We start from the raw sequence: 13,109 nt of genomic DNA on the forward strand, positions 1-13,109 counted from the left end.
AGTTCTGCTGAGCTCAAATCCTCTCTTACTCTGACAAAGTGCTTTAATGTCGCTGTTTGTGCTTGTCACAGCCTTAGAAAATCAAGGGGATTAAAAACAGACCCAAACAGTTACTATAACCCCAAGAAACAGAGCCTAAATGTAATAAACAAATGTGTTAAAGTCCTGTGGTATAAAGCTGCTAGTAAACCGCCCAGTGGGCGTGCCGAGGAGAGGCAGCACCGTCAGCATCAAGTCCCAAGGTGGTGGAGTCAGTCTGACAGGTGTTCAGCAGTCCCTCTGCTAACGTGGACACACGAGGAGCAGTTGGAAGCGATTCGACGAAGTTGTGGCTCGTGTGGACTTCATGGCGTGATAACTGGGTCATTTTGACGTTGTATTCTTGTCGAAGGTAAGTGAACGCTCAATAACCTTGTTGCATTTAAACATGTAAATTACCTTTATATTGGTGTATTTTCCTACTTGAAAAAGGTAATTTGTTGCTAAGGCTCGTGCAGCTTCAGGCCCATCATATAGCTTCAGTTATGAAGACCATTATGAAGTCTGTCGATATCAGCATTTTTCTCCAGTCTCCTGTTGTGCATCTTTTCTTAAATGTTCACTAATGTCTTCATTTTGTGAGTGAGATTTCACAAAGACGACTCTTTCTACATATGCAAACAGGCTTTACAGTCGTTATCACTAAGCCAATACAACACAGAGTTGTGCTTCATTCTTTCATGGCACGTGCACTCAGTCAGCTCTAATCTCAGTCATACAGTTCAACATTAAGCAGTGATGTTACTGCCACCTCTGGAATCTAGTGTTGAAAACATCCTTTTTTTTTTCTTTAAAGGCTACTCAAATCATGAGATAGTTTTTGAGCTGGTTATTAAACAGGCTGAAAATAATACTGATGCCTCCACTGTGTATTAGGGGTGTGTGGCCTCAGGACCAATTTCCTGTCATATCTAACTTAATATTGCTTTTCAGTCTTGAGAAATAAACACATCATCATGTGAAAGCCAGCTTTGTTACACAAAGATAAGAGATGTACACTCCAGATCTTGACCAAGCAACCAAAATGTATTTAATTGTGGCAAAATAGAGTAAAATAAAATGTGTTGATCTAGTCTGCCTTTGGCTTCTGTGTACACCATAGATTTTTTGCTACATTTTTTTCCCCAGCACGTTTACGTCCCTCTAAAACAGCTCTTTTGGGTCCTGACCCACAAGTTGAGAACCACAGCTAGACCTAGGATACCATTATCAATGTGACTGAATATTTTGGGAGCACTTTATTTTACTGGGCCATGTACCTTGACATTATTCCGTAATAAGTGGTTATCACCTAGTAATAAGTTGGCATTTTACCAGCTAATAACTCTGTAATATTAAGGAGGTATTTACCTAGTAATAATGTATTCATTATCAAGTACTTCCTTGTAAAATTGATGCAGTTCTCTGGCAATTAGGTGGTATTTTAACCTAATCTTAATGTCCTCTAAGCCTAACCTTAACCCTCATAATATTGGCATTTCTCTTGTAGTTAGGTGGTATTTAGCCATAACCCTATTACCCTAACCCTCGTAATTCTATGGGAGTTCTCAGGAAATTAGGTGGTATTTTAGCCTACGCCTAACCCTAAAACTAACCCTACCGTAACCTTTACCCCTAACGCTAACCCTAACCCTAAAAATTATTCAGGAAGGTTTCACTTCAGTTTAGTAGGGGAAAATAAATTACCTGGGCATTAGCAAACAACTTTTATAGAAAATCATCATCCTATTTCTGAAAAATTACTTGGCAAAATACCACCTAGCTAATTACCAGAGAATTGCCCGGGTATATTGAGGGTTAGGGCTTAGGGGTTTAGGGTAAAATACCATCTAATCACCAGAGAATTGCTATGATATTGCAAGGAATTACTTGATAATTAATGCATTGTTACTAAGTGTACTTCCTCAATATAACCATATTTCAGATATTTATTTATAACTTAATAAAAATGCCATTTTATCACATAGTAATTACCACCATATTACAGAGAAATGACTAGATAACTATATTTACTACTATAAAAATACTAGGTAATAAGGACCAACTAAACTAAAGAGTCAGCAATATTTCTACATCTTTATTATTGTTAGTAATGTGTGAAAGAACTGCAGGGGGTTAGGTTACAGAAAAAAGTGTGTAGAGAGAAAACAGCCTTTATTGAAATTCACTGACAAAGATTTATAAAGACAGTTGCATATTAGATATATAAATTATATTGTAGTTGTACTGAAGTACCATAGTTGTCACCAAAACAAGCATGCCTCAAAAGTTCCTCACAGGAGCTCTAAGAAAAGTACACCGTCTTGTTTAAGAAAAGCAGAAAAAAGGGTGAATTACAAAATTATTCATGTATTGTGTGTGCTTACTCGATCTGTTCAAATGGTATTAACACAAATTCTGATTGAATGAAGCAATCAGCTCCTGAGATAACTGAGTTATTGAAATGTAATTACTGCCCAGAAAGTAGATTTACTTGTTTGACAATGACACTAAATTAAATTATTTCCATTAGAACGACTGTCATGTGAGGTTATAGTCATGGTCTAATTAAAGGATTTTACTGGAAACTATGCAAAATAAAAGCTGTGCACTGGTTTAACATGAAATCTTTCTAATGTTGTTGTATGTAAGAATTTAACAATAAATCAGTCAGAGGCTGAGAGGAAAGACAGTGCCAGGCCATGAAATGAAGGCGAGCAGATGAAGGGCCCGTGGGTGGCGTCACACATGTAGTTATAATTCAGCTGAGACCAGCTGTCCTTTTAATACTGGTTTCAACTCATTTGGACACTGTCCGATTCTCCAGGCATTTTCTGGAGATATAAAAGGAGCTGATGTTGATTTACCTAAAACAAAAGACTTTAAAAGTTGCTCATTTAAACACTAAAATAAATCTAATCCATGTTAAAATGGTTGCCAAGCTGAACTTAGATATTTTGCATAAAGACCAAACAGTCTTCATCCTATCAGTGTATGCACTTATGATTTTAGAACATCTAAAGTATATGTTTTTAAATGTAGCTCTAGCAAAAAGATAGACAGGAAGATGATAGGCTGCATGCTGGTTGTATTGTTAATTGTCATACTATGTGAAACACACTCCTCCATGCATGCTCAGTCATCTTCATGTGATCATTAGCTGTTCACATCACCAAGACACATCTGTCTAGAAGAAAGAGATGCAGAGAAGGAGAGGGAAAGAGAAATATGCAGAAGGAAAAGGTTGAGAAGCATAGAGGTAGATGCAGAAAGACGGGGGGGGGGGCAAAGGAAGAGGGATATGCAAAGACAACAAGCCTGACCATAAAGGGAGAGAGAGAGAAAGGGGAGAGCTTTTCAAAGAGAAATGAGGAAGATGGAAACAAGAGGTAGATGCAGGAAGAGAGAGGAGGGAGATACAGAAACAGAGATGAAGGAGATGCAGATAGGGAAATGAGAGAAATAAAGAAAAAGAGAAGAGTTGGATACAGGAAGAGAGAGGAGGGAGATTCAGGAAAAGAGAGGTGGGAGAGGCTGGAAAGGAGAGGAACAAGATGCAGAAAGGGAAAAAGGGGAGATGCATAGACAGAAGAGGTAGATGCAAAAAGAGAGGAAAGCAATGCAAAAAGGGAGGAGAGGGATGCACAGAAATGGAGAAGAGGTAGATGCAGGAAGAGAGAAGAGGGATATGCATGAATTTCTTCATCTCATCAACCTTAGGCAACATCATTTTGTATAAATAACTGCTTTTCTTTCTTTTATTTACTAGTCTCTCCCGGTCTTAGATGAAACAATGAAGGGAGAGCCATGATGATGACACGGCAGACTGTGGCCAAACCTCGAAGACAAACTCTTCGGGGAGCTGGTTATGTGTTACATGCTCAGTCCTCCTGCCTTTCACTGACTGAGGAACTTTTTCTGGAGGCTGCAGAATATGGGAACATTCCTGAAGTGAGGCGCATGCTGGAGGAGCTGCCAGAACTGGACGTCAACTGTGTGAACTACATGGGTCTGAATGCGCTGCAGTTGGCTGTTGCCAATGAGCATTTAGAGGTTGCTAAGCTCCTTCTTAGAAAGAAAGACCTCTCTAGGATAGGAGATGCTCTGCTGTTAGCCATCAGTAAAGGCTACATCCGTATAGTTGAGGCCATACTGAACCACCAGGCCTTCGCAGACGGTCAGAGGCTGACTAACAGTCCCAGCCAGGCTGGGACACATGATGATTTCTTTGCTTATGATGAAGATGGCACACGTTTCTCTCATGACATCACTCCCATCATCCTGGCTTCTCAGTGCCATGACTATGAGATTGTGCATATACTTCTTATGAAGGGGGCTCGAATAGAGAGGCCCCATGATTACTTCTGCCAGTGCAGGATCTGCAGTGAGCAGCAGAGGCATGACTCATTTAGCCATTCACAATCACGCATTAATGCATATAAAGGTCTGGCTAGTCCAGCATATCTGTCCCTCTCTAATGAAGACCCTGTGATGGCCGCTCTAGAGCTTGGGAATGAGCTGGCAGTTCTGGCAAACATTGAGAAGGAGTTCAAGGTACAGTAAGAAACATTCCTGACTTTAGTGCTGTTGATGATCTCTAAAATCTCAAGGATGCCCCCTTTGTTCTTTGTTACAGAACGAATACCTGAAGCTGTCCATGCAGTGTAAAGACTTCGTGGTGGGACTCTTGGATTTGTGTCGAAACACAGAGGAAGTGAAGGCCGTCTTAAATGGGGACACTGAATCTTGTCAGGGCTCTCAAACCTTCAGCAGACAAAACCTTATCAGATTAAAACTGGCTATAAAATATGAGGTTAAAAAAGTAAGCACAGGAGATAAGCCTTTTGACTCTTATTCATCAGACTAATACAGTTTTTTTTTATATCTTATCTTGATTTTTCTTTCCTCTTGGCCCTTCAAATATTCCTTTTCCTCTCTCCTCTATCTCCCACCCTCTCAATCTCCTTCACATACACACACAAACCAACGATGCAGTTTGTGGCACATCCAAACTGCCAACAACAGCTCCTCTCCATCTGGTACGAGAACTTATCTGGACTTCGTCAGCAAACCACAGCAGTTAAAATCCTTCTTGTTCTTGGTGTGGCTGCTGGGTTGCCTTTCCTGGCCCTGATTTACTGGATTGCTCCATCAAGTAAGGTCAGTTACATAAATCAGTTGTTTCCTGTTGAAAAGAAATGGCTGTATCCATAAGATTTACTTTTCTTATGTCATGACTTATTTAAAAATGTGCAAGAATGTCTCCTGTCATAGAACTTAAGATGTGACACTCTAGTTGCTCATTATCTTGCAGAATGATTCAACTCAGTTCCAATACATAACCTTTATTTGTCCTTAGGGGGCGATTCAAAGGCACAAAAATAGCATTGGCAACATAATTAGCATTAAGCTGACCGTATGCCTGGCACCTAACTTATCTTTCAAAGAGCACGTTGCAATTTAGCGTCTTCCTGCTATTATCATTGGGCCTCATTCTCTTAAGAAGTAATTTGTTCTAAAAACCCATTCAAGCTATTTTGAAGAAGGTTCTGACATTCACTATAGTTTTCTTGTCTGTGATTGGTTCTTAGAACACTTGGAAGCACTTTAAGGCAAATTTAAACGCTGATATGATGGTAAAAGGCTAATGTAATTACTACTACCAAGGACATTACAAAACCCAGCTTCAAAAGTACCAAAATATCCCTTTCACTCGGCATTATTGGATGTCACTGAGTAATTCTGAACATGCATTCCTTCATATTTCTTTATGTAAAAACAGCGTAACCAGTATGTTTCACAGAATAAACACTTTCAATCTGTCTTCTATCTCCAAGTTATGGTTTCTCAATCAATACTTATCAATAGTATGCACACAAACATTGCCCATGACCCCCAAAATAATGGTGCCAGAGTACCAGGACCCCTACTGTACCTGGAGGTACCTGAAGCATAGTTGAACACAGTCATGCAAATTGAAGTCATATGCAGAGTTACATTTAAAAGATTTTTTTAAACATTACATTGATTTCAGCATTAATAAATCACCACTAATTTTTTATTTAAAGTATTGCAGTGAATTGCAGAATTGTTTTCTTGGTGTGTTTTAATTTGGACATTACTGACATCTTGCTACTTCTCTTTTTACTCCATGTGCCTTCTGTGCTTGCACACAGCCCTGCAGTCTCATGCCCTTATTTGGGCATTAAAGGGGCATTTCTCCATGCTAGGAAAAAGAAATGTGCATGGGCTTCAAGCTTACAAGCACATGGCATTTTCCAGTTGTGAGCAATTTAGCAGTTTAAGAGTGTATCATGAATCTTATGCAGATGCTACTCGAAAACTTTCTTTTGAACAAATTTAAGGAAATCTCAAGGAGATATAAGTGAATAAGGCCCATTGTCTTACCATGACTTAAGATGGCTTGTTGGATAAGAAGCATGAGAATAAATACAGTCGAATAGATATTGCCTTCTTATTCTACCTGTTTGTCTGCCTCGATAAACTCCAGTTCCTACATTACTCATGATGCAGCTGTATAAAGAATTCAGTGAAATGGTCTGTGTGTTGTACTAGTTGCTGCTAATACTGCTTCAAAAGAACTAGCTTTAAACAGAGACATGGAGATTTTCCCTTTTCACAGCTCCACGTCTACAGATTTTAAAGTTAATAGTCCAGCTGACCCTGCCTTGTGTGACATCTATTGAGGCAATTCTTCAGACTCCAAGGTGAACTTAAAAAAGGCCTTGCAGTTTTTTGGTTCAACATAAGAAAATGCTCTTCTTGTTTCAGCTGGGGAAACTCATGTGCGGACCTTTCCTGAAGTTCGTTGCCCATGCAGCTTCCTTTATGATATTTCTTTGCCTGCTGATTCTGAACGCAGCTGATCGGTTTGGCGGGACGTCCCTGCTGCCTAACATGACGACCCAGGATCACCCCTCACAGCTGTTTCGTATGAAGACCACTCCTTTCACCTGGATGGAGATTCTTATCATTTCCTGGGTTATAGGTCACCACTTCTTCTCTCTCTATACAGTCACAAAGAGCTCCCTATTTATACTTCCTCCATCTTTATGTTGTGCATACAGGGTCAAGGACATCAGCAGCCACTAGGGAGTTATAAACCCCTTAAATATGTCATGTCAGGAAATTGCCTGCACAGATGATGATTTATTCTACTACCATAATAAATCAGACTGATAATGACTTATAATTGATCAATGAAAGAAAGGTGACACTTTTACAAAGATGTATGTAAACAAGACTTTGGCCTTTGAGATTTACATGTTGTGACTATAAATTTAAGTCTTATTTATCATGTTTAAAGGCAAAACAATCACACTAGCCATTATTATTTCATCTGTGAAACAGTAGAACTTAGTTTCAACCAGAAGTGTTTTTTTGTTTTCTACAGGAAAGATCTGGGAGGAATGTAAAGACATCTGGTCACAGGATATCCGAGAATACATCTCCGAACCCTGGAACCTCCTCGATTTTAGTATTTTGACCATTTTTATGACCTCTTTCATTGCAAGGCTGATGGCTTTCTGGCATGCGTATTCTGCTCAGTGTTACATTGACAAACATTACAACGGCCGTCACAACATGGCCCTGCCCTCTGAGATACAGTATTTCCAGCTGGGTAAGTTTGGACTAGTAATTCTCATGCATGTCTGGATTTACCAAATATTTAGATTTAAGTGGCTTAGTTTTGCATTCTACATGTATCTGATTTACTGCACAATCAGATGTAAAACGTTTGAACTAATAGATGATTATCTTTTCCCTGATCATAGTTGATATTCAGAACAAAAAGTGCTTTAATATAAAGTGATTTTAATTTATTTGTCCGCATTTTTCCAGCCATTCTTGAGTATTAGATTTCTGCCAAGGGCTTCAGTGAAATACCCAGTCTAAATAAACTTCTTTAGGGCTTCCTATAAATCTACCACACTGTTGTAAGTGAAGTAAAGTGAAAGTTAACAGAATGAACACATCACATTCAGCATCTGTTCATTTTCAGCCCGGGTTAACTGGATGCCCTCAGACCCTCAGCTGATTTCTGAAGGCCTCTACGCCATCGCAGTGGTGCTGAGTTTCTCTCGCATCGCATATATCCTGCCTGCCAACGAGAGCTTCGGGCCCTTGCAGATCTCTCTGGGGAGGACGGTCAAAGACATCTTCAAGTTCATGGTGATTTTCATCACAGTTTTTGTGGCTTTCATGGTGGGAATGTTCAATCTGTACTCGTACTACCTTGGAGCCAAGCATAACGACGCTTTCACAACGTGAGTGCTGACTCTAGACCACCAATTTGCTTGAAAATTGTTGAATATATTTCATTATTGCGCCTTTAGGTAGAATCTTATATGCTGAGCCTGCAAATTTGATTTCTATCTCTCTATTTCTCCAGGCTTGAAGAAAGCTTTAAGACGCTTTTTTGGGCAATCTTTGGCTTGTCAGAGGTGAAATCAGTGGTCATAACCATTGACCATAAGTTCATTGAGAATACTGGATATGTGCTGTACGGGGTGTACAACATTATCATGGTGATCGTCCTGCTGAATATGCTCATTGCCATGTTTAACAGCTCCTTCCAAGAGATTGAGGTAAATCTGATCAATCAGCATTTCTAAAGCAGTATTAACTTTTTTTTCCTGCTTAAATAAGAGGTATGATTAATAACTATTTGGTTATTTTTTTTAAATAATTTGATAAAAAATTCAGATGTTAGAATCTAGAGCACTTTTCTTTAAAGATGTCAAGTTTGAGTCATGTTTTAAAAAATGTGGTTATACTAAAATAATACCAATCTGATGAAGAGGTGCAGATGAGTTGTTTAGATTTTCACCTGTTAGTTGTCTCATGTTTCTCCACCCATCCTGTTGCAGGATGATGCTGATGTTGAGTGGAAGTTTGCCAGAGCGAAGCTGTGGTTCTCCTACTTTGAGAACGGTGGTACTCTGCCCGTACCCTTCAACCTCGTACCCAGCCCCATGTCTTTTGTTTCTCTCTGGCTGGGGATAAAGGAGTTTCTCTGGGATGGACCTCAGGGGAAAAGCAAAGAAAGTTCAAATGATGAGATGGAGCTTAACAAGGTGAGGTATCAGCTGCATTCACAAATTATATATCAGACAAGGAAATTACCAAATTAGATTTGTCACCTGTAACTGAATGTACAGGATTTTTAAAATATCTTACTATTAAAGTAAACTTTGGTTAGGTTCAGAGCTATCAAGTTGTCGTTTTTAAAAATAGCTATTACCTGTTGAATTTTGATAGTTAATTATACTAGATCACATTTAAACTGCACTTTCATGATTAAATTATTTTGCATTTCAGACAAAGATTTGTTAAGAAATGTTTTTTAAACTAATAAAATGTACTTTCTCAAGCTAAGTGTATTTGACTTCCTGTTTGGATGAAAACCTGTGTTTATTTAAAAGGATAAAAAGGTATTTTGGCAGATCAAAAGTAATGATAATTGGTTAATCAAAGAAAAAAGACCTTGATCATTAACTGCCTGATTTAAGGATACTTTAATATATCTTCTATTTAATATTATAGTTTACTTAATTTCATGTTTCCTATTCAAATTTAATGTATTTTACATTTTATTGTTTTATTGTTGCTTAGTCCCATGTCCTTTCATACTCATAATGTTGACATAATAAATGTGTAATTTTAAACTCGCCTCTTTGCCTTGCCTTTATACAGGTTAACAGTGCCCTCTGGTGTCACTTTTACAAATTGCTGGTGAAAGTCTGGTTTAAAACATTAATTGCTCCCTCTCTCTCGCTTTCTCTCTCGTTCTGTTCTTAGCTGAAGCAACATGATGATCCGAACTTGGAGGCACCACTTTTTTCTTCCCATCATCAAGTAAAACAATTTCCTATTGAACTGACTGAACTGTAAATGACTCAGCTGTTGAGCTCAAAATTGATCTCCCAAGAAAACTTAAAGCAGTCCTGCCCACAGAATTGGTTGTGCCCCTGAAAACCCAGAGAATGGCCCTCCCCAGTTGTTTATTGATAATATCAATTTATGTGTGTTGGATCAGTAACATTGGTGCTAGCATCCTGGCTAACAGATACTTCATTTCCCCACCCAATTTTTTTGCCCATTTTTGCCACTTTTAATCCCCTTTTCACTACTTTATTCAGTCTAATTTTTTTCTCTTTTTTTTGTGCTACTTTTGGCCCATTATTGCCAATATTTGTTACTACTTTATCTAGCCATTTTATTCTACTTTATTGCCACATTTGGCAAATCCTTGTCACTTTTTAACCCTTTTCGCCACTTCATCTAGTCATTTTACATATTTTACCACTAATAAACCCTATTATCACTACTTTATCCAGCCTTTTTTGCTTTTTTGCCACTTTGGACCCATTTTTGCGTAGTTTAAACCTCTTTTGAATTCTTTATTCAGTCATCTTTTCAAATTTTTTCGACACTTTTACCCATTTTTGCCAATATTAAGCCCCTTTTCCCTTTTTTATTTCGCCCATTATATGCATTTTTTTTCCACTTTGAACCCATTTTGCCACTTTTAAACTGCCTTTCACTACTTTATTCAGCAGTTATTTTAACCTTTCTTGACAGTAATTGCTCATTTCTGCCTCTTTCACCTATTTATTTCTTAACCCATTTTTGCCAGTTCTTGTCCTTATTTAAATATTTTTCCCTCACAATGTCTCAGTTCCTTCTACTTTACTAAAAACTAAGAACACGTTTTCTTGATTCCAGAAGATCATGAACCGCCTTATCAAGAGATTCATCCTAAAAGCTCAGAGAGACAAAGAAAATGATGAAGTCAATGAAGGTGAGTGTGACAGTGCTTTACAATGTCTGGATCAATAAATAAACATTAATTTCTCCATGTTTTCCATTCCTGTCCCACAGGTGAACTGAAAGAAATCAAACAGGACATCTCCAGTCTCCGCTACGAGCTGCTGGAAAGAGGAGATCAGGATATGGAGACAGTGGCAAAGCTCATCAGACAACTGGGAGAAGTCTTACATGTCCAGCCTAAAGAGGATTAAAAGAATTAAAGTAGTATTATTTTTTGTTAAGAAAGATTTTATAGGGGCTGTATCTACACAAAGAAAAACAACTTTTGTCATAGATGAAGCTTTCACTGTGGGTCACGTGGGCCTTAGGCACTGACTGTAGCATACATTTAAGGACAAAAATTAACTACTAAAAGTCATAATCTGTAATTTTATCTTGTGGTTTTTATGCCTATATTATTAAAGTTATGGATAGGGGATAGAGGGGGAACTGGGGAGAGGTGACGAGGACATCGGCCTCAGTATATGGGTCACTAGGAAATAACCACTAGGCTACTGGGGCCTCTATAATCTTCATTTTAAACATAAAATTGTTCAAAATTCTTAATTAGTTTTAATTTTATGTCTACAATGTATACTCCCAGTATCTCACTGCTCATCACATGTTGGCATTAACGACAACTTTTTGCAGTCTCTGTGTTTTTAATTTGCACTGCTGACTGCTGACATACGGCCGTGCTGCCTGTAAGCAGCTGTTTAAAGGATGTGAGGCTGATTTAGAGGCTTTTTCCCATCTGGAGTAGAGAAAGTGTGCAGAAAGTAACAGCATATGTTTAGATGTGTCACTTTAAGGCTCATAAAGTCACACATAACAAAATAAATGAAAGCTTGTCTGTAATTCCTGCCCTCAGAGCTTCTGTGAATCTAAAGTTATTAGAGTATATTTTCTGTAGTGTAACCTTAAAACCAATAAACAGAGCTGCTATTTAAATGTCATACAGAACACAAACTTTTTGATTTATCACTGCTACGTTTCATTAAATTGTTCTTCTCGTAATCATAATGTTAAACAAATGCAATTTAAATGTGTTGAATAAGCTGGCCTCATTGTCTCCAGGAGGTTTATGGTTTTTGAAAACTATTACTGCAGGTGCTGTTTTGTTCTTTCACGCTTGCTTTGAAGCAAGACAAATGTCGGAGAACAGTCTGACCTGGCAGGTAGACAAACAGCTCACCTCCATCTGTGGAGTTAAAAGCAGTCCTGTCAGCTCCCTGAATGAAGCTACAGTGAAGCATTTGTACCAAGAAAAACATGGAGAAATCAGCAGTTGTAAAAATGTGTGACTGTGCAATGAAAAATCATGTAACCCAGTGAATGTTTGCAATATTACACTAATTGTCTTTACAGAGATGAAACTGCTAAATGATTGAAGGTTGTTAGCAGTCTTAATGATAGTCACATTTACAGATAACAGCCTTGACAGAAAAGTAAGCCATTACAGCATTGAAACACGTCATGTAGATGTGATTTTGAAGCTGTTATCCAAGAATTATGTTGGCCACAGCATGAGAATCCCCTCTGATCTGATACGGACTAACAGATGACGCAGGACAGTGGGCCAAGGTCTGTCTGTGCATCATGACCACATGTATCAGCATCACCCACACAACACTGATTTACATACAGAGTGTCACTCTACATGTAATCTGACAAGGACAAGAAGAATAGAAAGTAGATACATGATGGCCCACTTGCTGTTTTTATTCAGACTTAAGATAAAACTTTGAGCCAGGAGGAGAAATTTAAGCAACACAAAGACAAAATCACAAGTGGTAAAATAGAAATAAAATGAAAGACTTAGGGTCTAAGACATTTTTTTGCAAAAGTGAAATGAAATCATAACAAAGCTCCGACCAGATAGTTTATACAGAGGGCTTTTGTTAAGAAAAGGTTTGTAGGATTGTCAAACGATTCGTTTTATTTGACAGCAAATCTCACAGTTGAACACCTACTTTTAAAGCAAAGGTCATTTAACTCTGCAGAGCTGTTTTCACCAAGTAAATCATGATATATTATCAATCTTGGTACAAATACTTATTAATACTTAGTAAGAGGGATCCACAGATAAACTTTTACTTGAACCAAGTACAAGTAGTTGCATACATTTGGGTTCATTCCAATACAGACAATTATACCATTTCAGTTCTTATAAAAATCATTGAAACGCGATATTGCCAAAAGTATTCACTCACCCATCCAAATAATTGAAATCAGGTGTTCCAATCACTTCCATGGCC

General features: G+C 38.1%; 1 protein-coding gene across 1 annotated transcript; it reads left to right on the forward strand.

The window, feature by feature from the left end:
- Window positions 1-265: 265 nt before the first annotated feature.
- On the forward strand, window positions 266-11,704 carry trpc6b (transient receptor potential cation channel, subfamily C, member 6b). Its single transcript, XM_041796835.1, has 12 exons — window positions 266-391; window positions 3,788-4,572; window positions 4,655-4,840; window positions 5,014-5,178; window positions 6,811-7,027; window positions 7,433-7,660; window positions 8,042-8,306; window positions 8,432-8,627; window positions 8,910-9,116; window positions 9,841-9,897; window positions 10,768-10,843; window positions 10,924-11,704. The coding sequence occupies exons 2-12, from the start codon at window positions 3,826-3,828 to the stop codon at window positions 11,061-11,063; spliced, it is 2,484 nt and encodes an 827-aa protein (XP_041652769.1). The 5' UTR covers window positions 266-391; window positions 3,788-3,825; the 3' UTR covers window positions 11,064-11,704.
- Window positions 11,705-13,109: the final 1,405 nt, after the last annotated feature.

Source organism: Cheilinus undulatus, linkage group 2 (assembly GCF_018320785.1).
Source record: "Cheilinus undulatus linkage group 2, ASM1832078v1, whole genome shotgun sequence".
In the NCBI taxonomy this organism is placed as follows: domain Eukaryota; kingdom Metazoa; phylum Chordata; class Actinopteri; order Labriformes; family Labridae; genus Cheilinus; species Cheilinus undulatus.